The sequence below is a fragment of the Zootermopsis nevadensis genome, unplaced genomic scaffold (assembly GCF_977971745.1).
Source record: "Zootermopsis nevadensis isolate Lab colony 2312 unplaced genomic scaffold, Znev_1.0 Znev_ptg000008l, whole genome shotgun sequence".
Taxonomy (NCBI): Eukaryota; Metazoa; Arthropoda; class Insecta; order Blattodea; family Termopsidae; genus Zootermopsis; species Zootermopsis nevadensis.
The window spans coordinates 15257015-15277051 of NW_028259140.1; the positions used below are offsets into that span (position 1 = coordinate 15257015).

The 20037-nt window shown below is 45.8% G+C and overlaps 1 protein-coding gene across 2 annotated transcripts; it reads right to left on the bottom strand.

Annotated features, from left to right (window-relative positions):
• Window positions 1-1232: 1232 nt before the first annotated feature.
• Window positions 1233-19528, bottom strand: LOC147874511 (kelch-like protein 10). Of its 2 annotated transcripts, none has more exons than XM_087345263.1 (10): window positions 19341-19528; window positions 10309-10496; window positions 8810-9058; window positions 7279-7558; window positions 6264-6500; window positions 5639-5808; window positions 5179-5348; window positions 4184-4342; window positions 2993-3200; window positions 1233-1704 (listed from the first exon to the last, which is right to left on the bottom strand). In XM_087345263.1, the coding sequence occupies exons 2-10, from the start codon at window positions 10491-10493 to the stop codon at window positions 1455-1457; spliced, it is 1908 nt and encodes a 635-aa protein (XP_087201389.1). In that variant the 5' UTR covers window positions 10494-10496; window positions 19341-19528; the 3' UTR covers window positions 1233-1454. The 2 variants fall into 2 exon arrangements, with proteins under 2 accessions (XP_087201389.1, XP_087201390.1); XM_087345264.1 differs by lacking the exon at window positions 19341-19528 and adding an exon at window positions 12617-12716.
• Between the last annotated feature and the right edge of the window lie 509 nt (window positions 19529-20037).

Below are 20037 nucleotides of genomic sequence, written 5' to 3' on the forward strand. Positions count from 1 at the left end.
TTTGATTAGAGCTGTCTCATTTTTCTATTACTCCGTATGTGCCTTACCTTGAATCAAGTTCCTAGTTTTGTGTATTTTGTGGTAATATTTTGTGCTCATTCATTAAAATACCTAAAAGTGCCGTGAACATCTGTTAACTGAAAGCATCGCCTGTTTCTTCACGGCATTTGAAGAGGTTGTGTAACCGTTCGCTTCTCCTTTGCTTTGTTGCCAAGGTGGGATCGGGTTCGATGAACGGATTTATGAGACTCTTTTGCTGGGTTTGCGGGATTTAATTAAAGATCGCCTCAGCTGAGGCTTTAGTTATTTATTTTCAGGTGATTGCTGATTAAATTCTCCGCGCGATATTGGTCAAAGTTAATGTAATACACCGATGAGTCCGTGATACCGTTTCAACTTGCAACTACTGACAACTGCCGACTCCACTCAAAAGACGTCTGCGTCTCATATACATTAATTTCTCCCACTTATTCCGAAATCTGAAATTTTGTAACATCATTGGTTGGACTTCCCGCTTAGTTTTGTGATTGGTGGAATATTTTAAATTCAAGTCAAAATAGCTTTTCTCTGATTGGTCGGTTCTATACCCGAGGTCAACTCTGACAGTTTACATCGCGTGGTGACGCTAGGTCACTTATGCCTACTTTTGCATAAACCCAATTAATAGGGATCGGACCTCCCAGGGGTGAAATCCTACAATGGCCAGTTGAAAGAAATTTCGAACTTCTTGGATGTGGATTTTTCGAAAGGACAGATGACAGTGACCCTTTGCGACATGTGCGGGAGTGAATGCATTGAAAACGGAAACATTGCTACATCCTTAATGGGTGGTCGTAGTCCGAGCTCGACCTCATGGCTAGACGATTACAGTTGGTTCTTCCTCAGGCACATGGCACAATTACCCGGTATGTTGGAGCAACTCAGCAAAATTTAATTTTGCAATTTCTTTAAAATATCACACGTAGATCAGAAATCGATACAAAATTCACAGTCTGTTGCCTTAATAATGACGTTCTTGTAAACGATGTTCATGAATCTTCCCCTAATACCATGAAGACGGTTTCGTAACTCGAAACATGTCGCCACAAGTGGATTTATTTAATACAGGACGTAAAGAGAAACTGCTGTGTGTTGATGAATGGTAATATTTTAGATAAAATTAAACGTCTTTAAAATAATTAATTTCAATAAGACTTCTTGAGCAGAAAATAACGAGAAGAAATAATTTCCCCTTCTTTGCTGCAAACAATAATTCTCTTTATTTTATGTTTTTGTAGCTACTACACCAATTCCTAGTTTTCTACATTATTTTCAACAACAACAACAACAACTGTGTCGTCAAGAATTGCATCAGCTCAGCGACTTCGCTGCCCTCCCGCGAGCGCCGCTCCAATTAAGGCCTCTCCGTATATTCAATGAGAGTCGGAGATCCTCGCCCACCGACTAACCCTATGTCAAGGTATCCAGAGAAAACCTTTAACTCTTTCCACGCACCAAAGTAAGAAACGATGTAACCACACCAAGTTCAAACCCGTGGCTACATCAACAGAAAGAGTGTTACGTTTCTCCTTCAACATTTTCTTACATTTCTCCTCCATTAATTTGTCTCTGTGTTTGTAGGCGTAATCGCTTGCATTCGGTAGGTTCTCGATAACACAAGTCGACATCCCGGATCTACAAACATTCATGTCTGCCACCTGGTGCCTGCAATTTGAAATATTAAAAGTGAAAACAAATTCTCTTTCATCGTCCATTAATATAATCTACACTCAATATAATTTTTATCACATTTCGCAGACACAGTTACAGAAAATATGTGTGTATATATACTTGTACTTTTGGGGTTCTAAAATATCAGAGATTTCGGTGTAGAATAAGAATAAAAGAATTATCTTTGTGAGTCGTAAAATGTTTTGCCCTAAAAATATCCACGTCTGATGGGCTGGCTCTGTCTTTGGGTTTAATGGGAAACTGCTTGAAGCTAAGGGCACAGCTTCCACCGAAATGTCGTTGCTTATAATTTGTTTCCTGACAACCTAAACAAAAATTCCCCCAATCGGAATTCAATGCACGATTGCCTCAATATATTTCACTTAAGTTCCCACTTGATCTTTCTTTCACTCAGATGCACACAGAACACGGGCCATATTGCTATCATAACGTAATACATTTTATTACATCAAAGTGGAGGGAGAGGTTATCACACGCTCTCTTTGGAGAGATAAGCGTGTCTTGTTTGAGACTTGCGCCCATGACAATATTTCCCTCTTTTAGGAAAATATTTTCAAAAAAAATTTGTTCCACCAAAAATAGTTCTGGAGAGGTTCTGCTACACGTAAGACAGACACAAACCAAAATTAAATGAATTTATCTGGGATTTCTGACTCTTGCACAAACAAGTATGGAGAAATTTGTATTCTGAGATGTTTTTGGAGCTCCTTACCAACTCCATCAATAGATGTCACGAGTGTGTATGGTCAAACACGCCAAGAGACAGCCATTTTGAAATAAACTTCCATCAGGAATGGAAACATGGGATTCATAGGCGTCGTTAAACCTGAAACTGGCCTAGCACTTTGACGAAAGCCGAAGATTATGGCGATGCTGATGTGCTGAACGCCAGACACTTCCTGCCCAAGAGAGTGCCACTGATCAAAGAAACTTAGTCAAAGAGCTTCTTATTAATGCAGTCACAGCTTACGTCTGATTAGTCATTCGCCCTCCGCTTTATGGATTCAGCTTGACCGCAACATCGCCCTGCCTCCTTTCATTCTGCCCCCTTTATCTCGCCCAATTTTCGCGCGTTTATTCGAGGCCCTGAGTAAGCAGGAGGAACCTCCGAAACGTCGGTCAGTTTCTTCGACACTACAAGGCGCTGCATCCACAAGATCGCGGATACTTTGACCGGAAATGATTCACTTCCTAGCGCTTTTCGAAAGTAACAGTTTGTGATTATACAGCCCTGAACAATCATACAAAGAAACAAACAAACCATCGATTTTCCTTGTCATTGAAACATTCGACGTGGGAGAAGAAGTTTTCACCGATAAACTTTCCACTGATGACGAAGATCTTGTCGTCCATCACTTTTGCGTCTTGTATATGTGAAGAGAAGTACATGGCAGGGATTTCGGTCCACGTGTCTTCTGCAGCGTCATACTTTTCGGCTTCGAGCCTGCATGATGTCTCGTTGCGTCCTCCTGCACACACACACATTCAGTAACAGGTCACAGGATACAAAAAAAGCCGCCAAAATAAACTTATTCTAACCCCATTCAGCGGTTCCCTTCTTCTTATGTATTACTCTATCACCTGGCCACGAAATGTTTGGCTTTTATGGAGTCACAAGATTCATTACCTTATTCACAAAAGTCGGTAGTTGACCTCATCTCACATATTCTAAATCCTTAAAAACATTTTAATATTATCCTTCCTTTTACGCCAATGTGTCACAAGTGGTATCTTCTCTTCAAGATTACCAATTACAAATTTCTAGATGTTTGTATTTCCCGTAACTTCAATGCTTCACACTCCGACCGTCTTACAAACGGATTTATGCTCTTAAAATTGGTAATTCCGTGAACGGAACGAATGAATTAATACAACAAAGAAAATTCACTCCCTCTTGCATTGTCGGAATTAGTACCAGGAACAGCTACAATTTTATTTTCGTACTTGTAGCATCAGGAAATTGCGCCTGACATCTGTTGCCTGCTTCATGAAACTGCGTGCGAAATTAACTTTAAATATCAACACTAGATGGACTGTTCCAAACGGCGTTACACAAAGAAGTGACGAAAAGCAAAGACTGCGAAGGGACTGCTTTAAACCATCGGCTTTTTGGGGATAACAGCGCGGCAAACTGAAATTTCCCTGCTACAAGAACAAAATATTTACCTTTAAAACTGGAACTCTGTAAAAAATAGGGCATACGTTAGTTGAGATACCACAAGAGATTATACAATGTTAGTTAGTTAGTTAGTTAGTTAAGTGTTCTTTGTGGAGAATGTAATCGAAACCACGAATCGGGGTAAAATTACTGACAAACTAACTCTGTGATGACGGGAGTGAAATGCTGTTGATAAAGTCTCAGTTACTCAAAGAAAACCTGGAAAACATTTCGCAATAAAAAGTTCTGTAGGAAGGATAGAGGGGCATCACTCGGAATGTCCAGAGTTCTCACCTAGGGCGTACAGCCAGCCATGGAACTCGACGCAAGAAAGACTACGACGTTCAGAATGCATTGGTGCAACGAACGTCCATCGGTCGGTGTCCGGGTCATAAACTTCCACCGAGTTTAGATAATTCTGACCATATCTTCCACCAGCGACGTATATTTTGTCTGTAAAAACAAATTAGCCAAAATTAAACTCGTCTATGCAGAGCACAGACATTGACAATCCGTACTTAAATTTGTAAATCCATTAAGTCCCACTTCGTGTCACAGAAACTGCACAGACACGGCCGTCTCTGTTCATTTGCTTCTTTCTTTCGAATGCAGGCCATCGGCGTGTCGGAGGAATCGAGTTTAACTGATAAAATTTAACATAAACAGCATAAAGTACTTAAATTAACGCATAATGGAAATGACGATAAATACGTCTTCTGTGAAACGAATTTTATTACATTTGGTACCAGAGATGTACGGTACGAGCTGCTAAAAGGTGCTCTACATTTACAATACAATGTGCTATTTACATGAGATTATTAACTGTCTCAAAAACATATTGCATCTGTATTATTTGAGAGCCAATTTGATAGTTTGATGGTTGTTTGCACTCACTCCTAGTGCACACTAAAAAGACAGAAGACGACGCACAGGGACAGCTTACGAGAGCAGAAGAAACCATCACGCACTCAGAACTTCAAGCCGTTGCAGTCTGTGAAATAACGAAGTCCGTAGCACGGATAAAAGAAGAGATAATAAAAGAATATGGGACGATGGAATGAAGGAATCTAAGATCAAGAGCGAAGAGGAATGCCTTGATGATGAAGGCATAATGTTCGTCCGAAACATCGGCAGAAGTCAAACGACAGCCATCTTCGTACTCCCCGCCGTGAGAACCTCAAATCCTGAGATTTCTTGAACCGTTCTGGCGTTTTTACACGCGGACAGACAGACAGACGCCTCACCTTCTGAATTAATGCATACACTACTGATTAACAGGATTTACGTACCATTCAGTACAGCCGCACCTGCACTGCATCGCTTTCTGTTTATGGGAGCGATCCACGACCACTTATTCGCCATGCAGTCGTATCTTTCCGCCGTTCTGTGATTAACATAACCATCTTCACCGCCCATGGCGTACACTGCAGCTCGCAGAACTGCCACACTTAAGTTGTATCTGAAACGAACAAAAGTACACGCTCTGCTATGCTCATTTATTGCTTATTCAGATGCATTTCCTCTCGCAGAACGCAATTGTTCGCTCGTCATTGTTAAATATTAATTCAGACGAATTAACAAGCAAATCGCATTCTTAAAACCAAAATTGTCGCAAATGTCCTCCTGTATGTGAGTGGTACAATTTTACATCCCTGTCCACATTTATATCTTGACTAAGACAGCGACTATCAGCTTTTTTAAGAAGGACTCTGTTCCCAGGAGTTTCTTATTTACGAAGCTGCATCTTACCTGCGTTCATGCATAGGCGCCACCTCACGGCATGTCTTCGTAGCAGCGTTGAAGCAGAAACATGAGCTTAATGAATCCCTGCCGTTAAAACCACCGATGACATAAATGTCGAAACCGACCACTGCCGTGCGATGTTCGGCTCGCGGACCGATCGAGTCGACCCCCTCCACCTGCACAGGAAGAACAGGTCATGGCTTTATGTCTCTTTGGGTCACTTAGTCTACTGAAGTGAAGTCCTTACATTAGAGTTCAGGCGACCAACCACCGGCGCAGGGGTGCAACCCCCAACAGAGGACCGAAATTGCTACCCCGTGGAGGGAGGCACTCGACAAAGACCGTGAGAAATTAACTTGGAGCGAAGGTGGAAACAGGAAGACCCGAAGAGAAGCTCTCGTCAAGTTCGACAGACAAACGTAGAATCAATTTCTGATCAACAGCTGACATTTCAGGTTCGTACTTTGGCAAGGACAGATGTTGGTGTTTTGGGTTTCATCGACGCAAAGATGGAGGCAGTACGTCCATGATTAAGCTTAAATAAACAATTACTTGTAAAATAAGGAAAACTAGTTTTCCCAGAGGCGTCATTTAACAAGGCACGGTAAGAGTAGAAATGCTTGTGACTCACCACACTCCACCGGTCTGCTCGTGCGTCGTAGGATTCGACCACATCTGTCATCCTTTTTTCGCGACGCCCACCAATAGCAAACAGAATGTCCTGTGGGATTCGCGGGTAGGCAATCCTTGGTGTCACGATTTCGTTGTCTTCCTTCGTCAACCTTTCAACGTCGTCCAGGAATTTGAGCGTCTCCGAAATCAAGGGTCTGCACGCCTCGTTTTCCGTCACATACGGGTGCTTCGACACCTGTTGAACAGTTCAAAGTGGACCTTAAAATCTTTTAGGAAGGGATGCCATGTTCCATTGCAGAGGAGACAAGAAATTCACACATAATTTGGTTCTGAAATCACCGAAATAGACTGTGGTATATACAGGAAAATATGATTTTTGGTTTATGTAACGACACTTTTAACAAATGCACAGATTGAGGAAAGAAGCGAAATCAAGGTTAAATCGATCTTAGAGAAAAATATTGAAATGTGTTTCAACCGAAAGTTAAATACTTCAGTAAGGGCTGCATTTTGAGTTACATTAAAAATTGTATTTTATTTCTCGTCTCTACTGTGCGAGATGCACGATGCGATCACCACATTTTTTTTATTCTATAAATTTAATTAATCGTCAAAATTACGTGGCATCTAAAGAAAATTATGACAATTAGTTGCTTTGAGTGCCAAGGGAGGCAACCTGCTACATGCTGATGGTTGGGCGGAAGGCCCATCAACACAACAGCGTGTGGTTATGAGCTCGATGTCTATTAAGAGCCATTGCATGTTTCGACCGAATGTCACGATGTCATTGTAACATTTTAACCAGAATTGGAATAGGTCAACAGATCCCGTTAAAACGTATCAGTATTAAATCTAATGAACGAGCTGGAACTGCGGACAGACAGACAGACTTACACGTGACGAAGAAACAGGCTCATGATTTGCATTAATTAGTTACGAAAACGTGTGAATATGGAATTGAAAATGCGGGATTTACTTCCAATAAACATCCACGATTTCAGGGGCCTACTGACCTCTTCCTTGAAAAACGTTTCGTCAAGGAGTCCCAGTCTGACGCATTTCAAAAGGCCCGCGATGTGACCTTTCCTGTTGTCCGGGTCGTGGTTGATCCACCGGAGAATGCACTCCCACGCAACTCTCTCGTCATTCACGTTCAGTTCCTCGGCCTCGATTATCGCTTGCAGCTCCACTGCAGGCAGTTCCAGCAGTTCTTCGCTCTGCTGAGACACTTCCACGAAGTGGCACAGAACGAAGCGACGAGCGTGAGTCTCGAGGTTGGCGATTAAGTGAAACCTGCGACAGCGAGGGTAAGAGCCGTCTCAGAATCGATCTCCTTCGAACACTGACACATTGAACCACTGCAGCAAGAACTGAATTCTGAAGTGCTAAAACACCACAGTATTTCGCCTGAAGTTCTTACCTTAGCAGGTGAAGCCCGAATGAGCGAGACTGAGAGCAGACACGTGGAGAGGCTACGACGATGGATGCTCTGTTTAACCGGGGCAAAATAGAAAGTTTTCGGCTCTGAAGGTACCCAGGCAATGCCCGCTCGTCCTCGTGATAAGGTTATAGGTTGAAACAAGGGCACGGCGTACGCAAGTGAAGAAGGCAATGAGATGAGGAGTGTAGAATTTTTAATTCTGGCCGTAACCTTGGCGAAACGACGTTTCGGTAACTGCGTGTGTTAACCCCGTGAAACCTTGTGTAACCCGACTATATGGGGGGAACCACGGGTCTGACGAGCGAGGGAAAGGGGAACGTGGTCACGGAATTGAACAAATAATTTGAGACTCAATATAGATTTTAGTCGCTAGCGAATGATGCGGGCGAGTCGCACGCACAAGCCGACGGCGAAAGTCACTCGTGAGCGCTGTTCGAGGGAGTCCCTGTTTTAAAATAGTGAATTTGTCACTCATTCTGTCCATCGCATGAACTGGAGGGTCTGGTGTGATTCTGCGCATGTCAGTCGATTTGCTTGCTATGTTTTTCCTCAACAAGATGGAGTAGGAGTTCAGCGTCTATGGGAACCAATTCTCTAAATGTCTTGAAGTGTTCATAATAATCAGCAATATCTGGGGTGAGGTTAGGTCAATGAACTGTACCGCGTGGACATCGATTTAACCACTCTCGCCGGTGGAATCTAATCGCAACCGATCTGGTTGAAATTCGGTCGCTTAATGCGGGAATCGGATAATCGAGGCTGGGTTAACAGAGGTTTTGCTGTATGCAGAAGGATGTGGAGATGAATGTTGATTTTGATATTGGGAGGATTATGTAAGAAGCAAGGAATGCCGCAGAGAATGAAACAGAAAAGGATTTCGAGAGGAAGACAGATTTAATTATGACCCTGCAATAGGTCATAATGACGATCAAAACATACGCAGTTAAATCAGAACATTTAAATTACAGGGACGTTAATAATAACCTGCTAAATATTATAATTTGCCCAGTGCTCAGTCAGAGACTTTAATCTCCGACCTGGCACTCGACTGATCTCTTGAGTAAAGCTGACGTCACAGCAAATGACAAATGAACATCGATTACCTTGCGAACTGGATGATGCCGACACAGTTGTCGGCGTCCATCGCGTCCATGAGGAAGTCGCAGCAGAGTTTACGAAGGTCCGGAATAAAAAAGGAGTCAGCCGTCTCGAGCAGCTGACGCGCGTTGTCGGAGTTGATTTCCACCTCGTCGAAATAAACATAGTCCAGTATCTGGGTCATCATGTCTGAGCCAATTCTGCGGAGGGGAACACTAATCTTCGCACTGGTGTGCAGTGTCGTGAAGAAGATCCTGAAACGTCGATTTGGAGAAACGGCGAGCAGAAAATTACAAGTCATGCGCATAAAGTTTAAGTTTTTATGACTCACGGTGCCAAATTAAAGTATCTTTTGTCAATGTGGTAAATGGATTTTTGTTACCTGAATAATTAAAAAACTCCCAGAATGTGTACGAATGGGACCGGATTAACTGCGAGAGGTTCAAAAGCGGGCGAAGGCTTAAAAGAATTTAACCTAATAATCGGAAAGCAAGCAGCGAGCATTTGAACTATGGAATGGCCACCTCGTTTCTTAGATAACCTTGACGCCTTCAAGAGATATCTGAGGTTATGACAACTCCTACAGAAATTTTAAAGCCAACGCAAATATTTCAACATACATCGCGGGCTGCACATTCCACTGATTGGTCAGTTCGTAATATGAAATCTATTTGCTCTGTAAAAATAATTTAACCGACAACAAGCCAATGTTTCTTCGCGGCCTTTAAGAAGTGATCACCACCCAGGAAAGAATTTCCTATTACAAATTAAGGGATTTGCATTGCAAGACAAACGGAAAGATTTGATTGTCGGAAAACTGAAAAAGGGGCACAGCGTCTGTTGGGAAACAGAAGCAATGGCTCGTTGTTAAAATTCATTTCTCATTTCGAGAACTCGCCGCAACTTTATTTAAAACACAAGCAGATTAACGTAAGCACAAATTCTCGATCGAGTTTCTCCTATCAATGAAACACATCTCACGATGATCTTTGTTAAAGTTTATTTAAGACAGAGTAACACAGAGCAGCTTTCAATGTTCCGGGCATTACCAACTTTCTTCTGGACTTTGTCGGTCGTCTTTATGTATTAAAACCAAGACGTTTTGGTTATGGATTCTAATTCTCCCTCCAGATCGATTGACTGTCACCTCGGTACAACCGCACTTAAAAATTAGTACAAAAACCACGTACGTCTTCTGGGATGTTGTCTCGTAGAAATTATCGGACGTTTCATAGGTGCTTACTGCCTCCATCATCAAGGAAAGAAGGCAGTAAGTACGTCTGAAATGCCACTCAGTTTCTACGCCGCAACGCCCAGAAGACATTCATCTTCGTCTTCCTCACCGCCGTGAAATTTCATGACAACGAACAAATAACAAAAGACAATCAGCCGTATAAAAATACAGGTTTCTGCATCAAAGGGGATAAAACATTTCACATACGAATTGACGTCTATCATGTCCTTACTTCACGTGTTAATAAACCACGTCAGTTCATAAACAAACCTGAAATATTCGCTGCGCATCGACAGAATCTCTCTGCTGACTCGAAAGACGCCGCCGTCCTCCAACCTCAACGCCGCGTCACACAAGAGGTTCCTCTCTTTTAGTTTATTCAGACGGACCAACGCTTTGGTGCACGTGCACCTGCCGCCGACTCGAAAACAGCTGCAACTTTGGTTTGACTCCATCTCCTGAAAAGACAGTCGATCGCTGTTACAGGTTTTTCTTCATACTCACGCGTGTGCACATCAACTGAGAGTGCCTGAGTAGAAACACGATACTGAGAAGAATATCTGGACCTGCGAGAGAGTTACTGACAACGGAATGGCGAAAATTGTATAAAATGGAGCTTTATAGATCTCTTCACTAATTAATAAATTGTAGGCTTTCAGATCGAGGGTGAAGGGATGGGCTGGGCTTGTAGAACACATGGCAGAGACAAGAAGTGCAACTTTTTAATCGATAGACCTGAAAAGAAAAGGTCACTTGAGCGTCCTATGCGTTACTGTGATAATATTAAAATGGATCTTAGAGGTGAAGAATGAATGTGTGAAATGACTTTATCTGCTTGAGTATGTGGTTTAGAGGCGGGGTCTTGTATACACGAACATGAAACTTCATGTTTCATAAAGGCGAGATATTAGATTACCTAGGCTACTGTTAGATTCTCAAGCTGAGTTTGTTTCTTTTTTTATACAAATGCCTGTTGAGATTCGATACAAAATGATAAACTGTAAATATGACATATAACTAACTACTAGACGGCTTACCGAACACGAAGGTTCATCACCGAACTAACCATAGCCCTCCACCGGACCCCGTCCTATGCCAACAAAATCCGGTCTCCTTCAACTCCTATCTCCCATGGATCCCGCCTGAGATTATCCTCCCATCTACGTCTAGATCTCCACAGCTGCCTCTTCCCCCCCAATACCCGGTGCACACCTCTCGCCCCATCAATGCATTCCAGATGCCCAGCCCGTCTCCCTCTTCTTGGCTTAATCACCCTGAAGACGTGACTGATTTAGGCAATATTAAGCCATGCCGCGTGTTTGTCATTACTCGCATAATTTAAATCTCCTTATATGTAAACTACGTAGACATTACGTATAAAATATCAATGTAATCTGTAAAGTCTTAGATGCCTCTGCTCTGGTGAATCGATTTTAAAAAATTACGAAAAGAATATGCCATAGAAATTATGTTACTTTTGATGCAGAACCAGAAAGTTAACAAATTTTGGAAAAAGAAGGCTACACCTTTTCATAAGCATAAAATTTTCGAGTACTTCTCTCTCTGTAGAACTAAAAGTGCGTAAGAGCTTACATGATTAAGGACTTTCCTGCCTAAGTTACACTTTTATATAAACCACGAGCACAAAATGGAATTTAAATTTTTCAAATGAACGCGAAAATTACGGTTGGGAACAGTCACAAAAGCTCTAATTTGTTCTAACGCGTGCGTAGATCAGGCCTAGATCACGCCACTCACACACTTCAATGTGCAAGATATTCTACGAAAAGTCGATTGGCACTCGGCTCGTCAAAGAACAGCCCACTTTCTTCACTGAACCAGAAGGCTGATCACCATGTTTACAAAAGCCCGCCACCGCCAGTTCGCTCCATCGAGTCCCATCTCCCTAAGATCCATCTTAATGTTATCCTGCCACCTACGCCGAGGTCTCTTCCCTTCAGGCCTTGTAAACACTCAACTCGCCCTAACAACATCGGGTGTGGAGCTCGTCAAGCATTTTTCTCTCTTATCTGTCCCACTCCCGTTTTGGGTCCAGACATCTTCCTCGACACTCTGTTGTCAGAGGCCCTCAGTCTAAGTTCCTCCCTCAAAGTGAAAGACCACGTTTTGCACCCATAAATACTTTGCACTAAACAATAGCAAACATTCCCCGGATTCAATCTGCTGATAATGGGAGGGAGATTCATCGATAATTAGACTTTTAAAACCGAAATAAAATTTCTTCAGAGTTCCCTAAAACGCTTTAATAATGTCGATGTATCAAGAGATGAAAAGTTTTAGAATTATTGTTCAGGATATAAACCCCACTTCTTAGCACCCACATATTTTTATTAAGATTCTGGGCTACGAAACACGTTTAATTCCATTAAAATTGTAAAATGTTAATTGCCTACTGGAATATTCTTTTATTATAAATGTTGCCGTGAACAAACAGAAGTCAATCTAATGTTACTTGAAATTGTGTTAAAAAAGTTTAATTCTCTTACACGAGTTCACAAATGCAGACGAAAACATTAAATGTGATGAACAACAATATTTATAATTAGGAATCCCTTACCTCAAACTTTGTTCAATTGTAGGAGACCACGATGTCCACGGGCAAAGATCAGTTTAATCAAAATTAAAATGGGGAGAGTAGAGGGCGGTTTCACAGATTTCTTAATAATTCTTATATAAGATAAGAACTTGTGATATTCTAAAACGTTTTAACAGCACAAAATTATCTACTCTACGACGCACTTCTACAACCGAGTCACAGCAAAGCTCTTAACAGAATGACGAAAGCCAACCAAACCAACCAAAGAAGCTAACTGAGGGCAGAGGCCTGCGCAAGCGCAAGCATCGTCCCTACCTAGGTGAAACCATTCCTGCGCACAAGACGCATTGCTGGAAATGGTAAACGGTCGTAATATAGAACGGAAATTTTGCTAACGCTAACGGGGTTTCGTCGTAGCGGGAGCCTCGACCATTCAAACTGGGATTTGTTGCTGCTGATGGGAGGTTAATGACGAAAGCCAACCAAAGACCAACCAAAGAAGCTAACTGAGGGCAGAGGCCTGCGCAAGCGCAAGCATCGTCCCTACCTAGGTGAAACCATTCCTGCGCACAAGACGCATTGCTGGAAATGGTAAACGGTCGTAATATAAGAACGGAAATTTTGCTAACGCTAACGGGGTTTCGTCGTGGCGGGAGCCTCGACCATTCAAACTGGGATTTGTTGCTGCTGATGGGAGGTTATCCTGTCAGGCAAGTTGTCGAAGGAATTTGGTTGGTTGGGTCTCTGGGGTATGAACCCAGAGGGGGAGGGGCCGTTTCGGCTGAAGGCCTCTGCGGCATGGGGGGAAGATCACTTCAGCTGATGGCCTCCATGATCGGGGGGAAGGGTGGCGGGCCGTGCCCCTATTAAGTTATACCCTGGCATTCGCCTTACAACTGAGGAAAGCACGGAAAACCTCAGTCAGGGTAGCCGAGTAGTCTAACCACTCGTTGTGCTGACTTGGCCGTCTTTTGGGGATGGCTTCGGCTGGCCTGCTGAACATCAGTCGCCCTCGGTTGCCCTTGGGTGAACTCTGGCAGCCCTCATTCGGCACGAGTGTCTTCCGAGTTGCCGAACTAAGGGGTTCCCCACACCAGCTAACCTCGAGTCAAACCTCTCAGTTAGTGCTCTGATGTGGTCGGCAAAGAAAGGGACCCCCAGATCCTCATGTATTTGCCTGTTACTAACGTACCAGGGCGCGTTAGTAACAATTCGAAGACACTTGGATTGCAGAACTTGCAGCTTCTGGACGTGGCTGTGGGCAGCTGACCTCCAGATCGGGCATGCGTAATCCATTATGGGACGGATGAGCTGCTTATAGAGTAGTACACCGTTCCTGATTGACAGGCCACTTCTCCTATTGATAAGCGGGCCTAGCACACCTAATCGTTGCGCTGCCTTCTTTCCCACTTGGTTGACGTGCGCCGACCAAGTAAGCCCGGCGTCAAGGGTGACCCCCAGATACTGCGCTGTTTTGACCCATTGGATCGGCTGTCCGAGGAACTGCACTGCTCGGGGCTGTTGGATGTGTCTTCTCGCGGAGATGAAGAGAACCGCGGTGCTCTTCGAGACGTTGATAGCAATCCTCCAGGCCCTGAGCCAGAGCTCAAGTCTACTGAGGTAGGTCTCCAGATACCTGACGAGAAGCGTTGGGCTACGGGACGTGGCTACTAGAGCCGTGTCGTCCGCGTATTGTGCTAACTCGACGTGGCGGGACGGTGTGGGTATGTCGTTGACATACAGACTGAAGAGCACAGGGGAGAGAATTCCGCCCTGCACAACTCCAGCCCGCATGGTACGACGTGTGGACGTGGCCGACTGGAAGGATGTCTGGAATGTCCGGTCAGCGAGGTAGGAAGAGATGGTTTTTACCAAGTACGACGGGAAGTTGAGGACGGTCAGTTTGTATAGGAGGCCTTGGACCCAGACTGTGTCGAAGGCTTTGGCCACGTCCAGGAAAACCGCGCCGGTTAGCCGCTTCTCATCAAGGTTTCTGTTGACCCTTTCGACGAGGCGAGCCAGCTGTAACGATGTGCTGTGTCTGGGTCGAAACCCAAACTGCTCGTCGCGCAGCAGCCCGCGTTCACTGACCTCGTGTAGGACCCTCGTTAGTAGGATTTTCTCGCAGAGTTTGCCGACCGTGTCGAGAAGACTGATGGGTCTATAGGAAGAAGGTAGCGTGGGGTCCTTCCCCGGCTTCAGTATGGACACCACTCGAGCGTGTTTCCATGCCGAGGGGAAGTGTTGCCTGCGAAGGACCGCGTTGAACACTTTCGTGAGAAAGGTTACCGCGCGTCGTGGAAGATGTTTCAGGACCCTGTTCGGTATACCGTTGGGGCCCGGAGCCTTGCCAAGCTTGAGTCCCTTGATGGCCTGGGCGACCTCCGATGGACTGGTTAATTTTGGTTCATTTACAGGGGTATACTCGTATGCTCGCATCGCCTCGTTAACCATGTCAATTGTAGTCAGGTCCGACGGGTAGTCTACCGGCTGGAACTGGACCTCAAGGCTGTCGGCTAGGGCTTCTGCCTTCTCGAGGTTCGAGAGAGCCAGTCCTCCCATCACTAAGAAGGGGGGCGACGGAGTGGGGACTCGCATCACACGCTTGGTCATTTTCCAAAGCGACTGGTCCTCGCAGTCCAAGGATTCGAGCGTGTCGCTCCACTGTTTGTTCCGCCACTCGTTGAGACGATAGGTCACCGATCTCTGGAGTCGATTGACCTGGGTCTTAAGATCGGGGTCTCTTGTGACCTGCCATCGCCTCCTCAGCCGGTTCTTCAGGCGTATTTCATCTCGAATACTAGCTGGTAGAAGCTGTCGCCTGTCAATGCGGGGTCGAAGCTTGGAAGCGGACGCTGCTGTGGCTTCCAGGATAGCACTGGTCAGCTCCTCGACGCACTTGTCAATTTCTTCCTCGTCGTTTACCACGGGGTTCCCCGGTAGTCTGCTTTCGAGGCAAGCCTGGAATGCAGACCAGTCCATTCTCGCGAAGTCCGGGCGATCAGGCAGGTTTTGAAAGGACGATCGGCACGTGGTGTCGACGAGGACGGGCAGGTGATCTGAGCTGAGTGCGGGGCAGACAGTCAGGTGCACCGGTAGGACGAAGTCCTTGATGAGGACAATATCAAGGACGTCAGGTGTGGCGTTGTGTGTGTAGGGAGCCGTGGTTGGAGAATCCGGCCCGTAGATGAAGCAGGAATTTCTGTTGGCGTAATCACGCAGGAGCGAGCCCCTAGTAGAGATAAGGCTAGAATTCCAGTCCGTGTGTTTCGCGTTGAGGTCACCAGCCAAGAGGACCGGGAAACCCCCGCTCAAGCACTCGGTCAGGTCCGACTCTATCCATGGCCGGGTGGGTGCGAGGTATGCCGCCACTAGCTTGACTTTCCTGGTTGCCAGTACCAGGTGAATGGCGGTTGCTTCTAGTTGTTGTAGACCCGATACCGGCACAGGGTAATGATCAATGCCCCTGCGGACAAGGATCGCTGTGCCACCCCCTAGCGTCGGGCGGTCCGTACGGTGGCAAACGTAGTTCGCGAACCTCAAGGCCCGACCCGACGTGAGGTGCGTCTCGTTCAGGAGGCAAACATCGACTCCGTAGTCACCGAGGAACTGCTCCAGCTCCAGCTTCCTGTCGCGGACACCGTCGGCGTTCCAGTAAGCCAGCCGCAAGGCCTTGCTACCGTGTCCTCTAGGCCGTGCAGTCATTGTCGGCCATGAAGAGGAGAACGGTTTTGAGGAGGGCTCGCGGACGAGACCCCCCGGGGGGGAGTGAATGGATCGCGGCGAGGAGACGTCGTGTCAACTCAATGCAGACCCGTGGTGAGAGGGTTTCCAGGATATCTGAGATGTCCTGGAGCGGTGATTGACCCTTGGGTGGGGTGGGGTCAGTCTTCTTGAGAGCAGGTGCTGTGGGATTTGCCACCGGCGCCACAGGACGAGCGGGCTTGGCACGGCCGCCCTTGGGGATAGTCTGCCGCTCAGTCTGTACAATGGCTCCAGTTGGCGTTGGGGCGGGGTTCTTCATAGCCGCAGCCTTGACGACGCGGCCACCACGGACCACGTGGTTCCACCCAGGGCCCAAGTTCTCCTGCTCGAGGGAAGGCTTAGCTAGCGCCGATTTGGGCGCTGGCAGGCGCGTGGAGACGTCGTCCTTTCGGCCGCGATCCCCTTTCGCACGCTGTGCAGCGGCCGTCTTGGCTTCCTTCCACTTACTGCAACCTCTATAGTTCGCAGTGTGGTTGCCTCCGCAGCTGCAGCACTTAAGTTGTTGCTTGGGGGTGGCACACGACCCGGATGGGTGAGCGTCCCCGCAGGCCACGCACCTGGGTGCATAACCGCAATTCCGCTGCGTATGTCCGAAGCGTTGGCACCGTTTACACTGCATGGGCCCCTTCGGTGCAACATATGTTTCTACCTTGACCCGCAGACCGCAGATCTCAGTAAGGGAACGCACTTTCGCCACGTCGGGGCCTCGTGCTACCGACACTATAAAGTGTGGCGTAAGGGGACGGTCACCGTCCTGGTCCATGGCCCGGCGCCTCGATCGCAGTTGCATGACCCCCTGCACAGCAATGTGCATGGCGGCCAGCTCCTCGCGTACCTCGGCCTCGGGCATGCGCACGCCCAGGTTTTTAATCAGCAGGCGCACGCACCGATCCTCAGGGAGGGAGAATGTGTGAAAACTCACACCCTCGCCCTCATCGAGGGACCGTAGGACCCTGACGGTGGCCCGGAACCCGTCGGCGGTCTCAGGCACAAGAGCCAGAAGGTCTCCCTTCATCTGCGCCACGATCCCGCAGGCCAACTCCGCGCGAATCCTATGCAGGAAGCTGCGTACGTCCTTCACCCCAGAGACGTACACCGGGGTTTTGTTACGGCGCTCCCCCGGAGCCGTTTTTTCCACTTGAGCGTTGGAAGAAGAAGCGGCGTCAGATGACACACCAGTGAGCGGCCCGGACAGGTCCCCAGTCACCTCCATCGAGGAAGAGGGTCCTGGCTGGGAGCCGGGTCCCTTGGCTGAGGGCTGCACTGTCCTGCTCATGGAAGCGGTGGATGATGTTGCTGCTACCGACGGGCCATCGGGCCGATGAACTTTTGCCGGTGCCGGCAGAGAAGGTGACTGGGCTCCGGACAGTGGCCCGGGCGTCGGGCGCCTGGATGCGGGTTCCAACGAACCGCTCGAATTGGACAAGTCCAACTCTTTGGCTTTCCTCTTGCCAGTGTTGGCTCGAGTAGGCCCTCCGACCACGGTCGTAGCTGCTGTATTTAATGCTGCTGCCACTGCTGCCCGCTGTCTTTGCTTTTCCGCCGCGATGGCGTCCAGGATCTGCTTCTGGACCTGTTGGAACACTTCAGGGAGGTGGGCCTTCAGAAAGGCCAGCTCACCTCCTTCCATGTCTCTCAAACTTTGTTCAATTGTAAGAGACCACGACGTCCACGTCACAGATTTCTCAAACTTTGTTCAATTGTAAGAGACCACGACGTCCACGTCACAGATTTCTTAATAATTCTTATATAAGATAAGCACTTTCTATTTTCTAAAACGTTTTACAAGCACAAAAGCTTTCTCACTCGCGGTCAGTTCTTATATCACTCGCATCCACTCACTCACCACAATGGATGTTGATGTTGATGTCAATATATACTAATGCAACAATGCCGAGTAAACAGATGACGCAACAATTAGTTTCTTAGGTAACGTAACAATGCACGCATGAGTTCATATAAAAGCTGACCATTATTGTTGACGGCAATAATGAAACACAACAATTCCGAGTAAACAGATGACGCAACTATTAGTTTCTTAGGTAACATAACCATTGTTGTCGGTCCATATTTACACATTGTTGGTAGTTAAAATGTAAAAGAGTATTAATATAACTTATAATTAGGTTACATTCAATCGTAAATGCAAGAAGTCGAATGAATTTAAAAATATTCGGAAGAGACACGAAGAAAAAACTGCATTTCCAATTGCCCTTATTTAAAAATAACGCCCGGTTTCATTTTACTTGATTAATTTTAAAGATGATTTTTGAGGGGCCCGAGCGCTGTTGAGCCCATCGCCCCTGGGTCGGAGAAAATGTTTCCCCCGTTCGAATCCCGGGGAAGGTGTTTTCTGTTGTTCGGATAGCGACCACTAGGGAAGAATGGCGCTAAGGCAAATTCTGTTCTTGTTCCTCGGAAATGATTCGACTGACTAAGGTCACAAGCCCGAAAACTGTCAGACCCAGAAGATGAATTTGTAAGAAACTGTCGTATTTCATCCTTAGTAAATTCTGTGGACGAGCAGACGTTCGAATGCTGATGATTTATTTGATAATTGAGATGAGTACAGTTCGTGTGAAACACAATGTTGACTATATATAAGTGAGTAGACCAGCAGAGTTTCCCCCTGACGAGTAACGTGAAACGTCCGATGCGTCTTCGAAATTTACTGGTTATAAGCAAATCCCCGATATCAGTGACGGCTTTTTACGTGTCGTCCCAAGGCGTGGTTCGGGATCCATTTAGAGGACACGATAATCCCCTAGGAACGCGACCCCTTGCCCCGTCAAAGTTCGGGCGTCCTGACCTCGGCAGGCCTTCTCTATTTAGAATATAATTTCAATAAAATTATCTGGAGCAGATCCTGTCGCCCCCGTCTACAACAGCTGGAAATGGAAAGCCTTGCTTTCTGTCCAAGGTCCACAATGTGACTACTATACTTTATATAGTAACTTAATAATAAATAGGAATCCCTTACCTCAAACTTTGTTCAATTGTAAGAGACCACGACGTCCACTGGCAAAGATCACAGATTTCTTAATAATTCTTATATAAGATAAGCACTTTCGATTTTCTAAAACGTTTTACCAGCACAAAATTATCTACTTCACGACGCACTTTTTCTACAACCGACTCACAGCTCAGCTCTTAACAGAATGACGAAAGCGGATTGTTGACGGCGATAATTAAACACAACAATGCCGAATAAACAGGTTACGCAACAATTAGTTTCTTAGGTAAAGGAACGGAGTGCAATACGGTTCATTCAGGCTATTATACTGCGTGCATAAGAAACGAGAAAAGAGCCTTACGGCATGCTCAGCCAAGATTGTTGCAGGTGTGGGTTAGAAATTCCAATCCTTTTTCTTGCATTGTTATACACGCAGGTGTTCACGTAAAGGCTGACCATTGTCGACCCATATTTACACATTGTTGGTAGTTGAAAAACAACAAAATAAGAAGCTTATAATTTAGTTACATTCAATCATACTCGTAAATGCAAGAAGTCGATAATTAATAATAAATGTGTTCTTTATCAGAGGGAAATAGATTTAAATGAGAAGAGGTATAAGAAGGAATTGCAATTTCATTTTCGCTTATTGAAAAACAACGTCGGGTTTTATTTTACTTGATTAATTTTAAAAATAATTTTTCAAGCGCCCGGGGCTGTTGAC

Coding starts and splice junctions, on each gene's coding strand:
- LOC147874511 (XM_087345263.1), bottom strand. CDS start 10,493: ATGGAGTCAAACCAAAGTTGCAGCTGTTTTCGAGTCGGCGGCAGGTGC. Junction 5,349..5,638: donor GCGCCTATGCATGAACGCAG/GTAAGATGCAGC, acceptor TGTTCGTTTCAG/ATACAACTTAAGTGTGGCAG. Junction 4,343..5,178: donor AGGTGCGGCTGTACTGAATG/GTACGTAAATCC, acceptor TTGTTTTTACAG/ACAAAATATACGTCGCTGGT.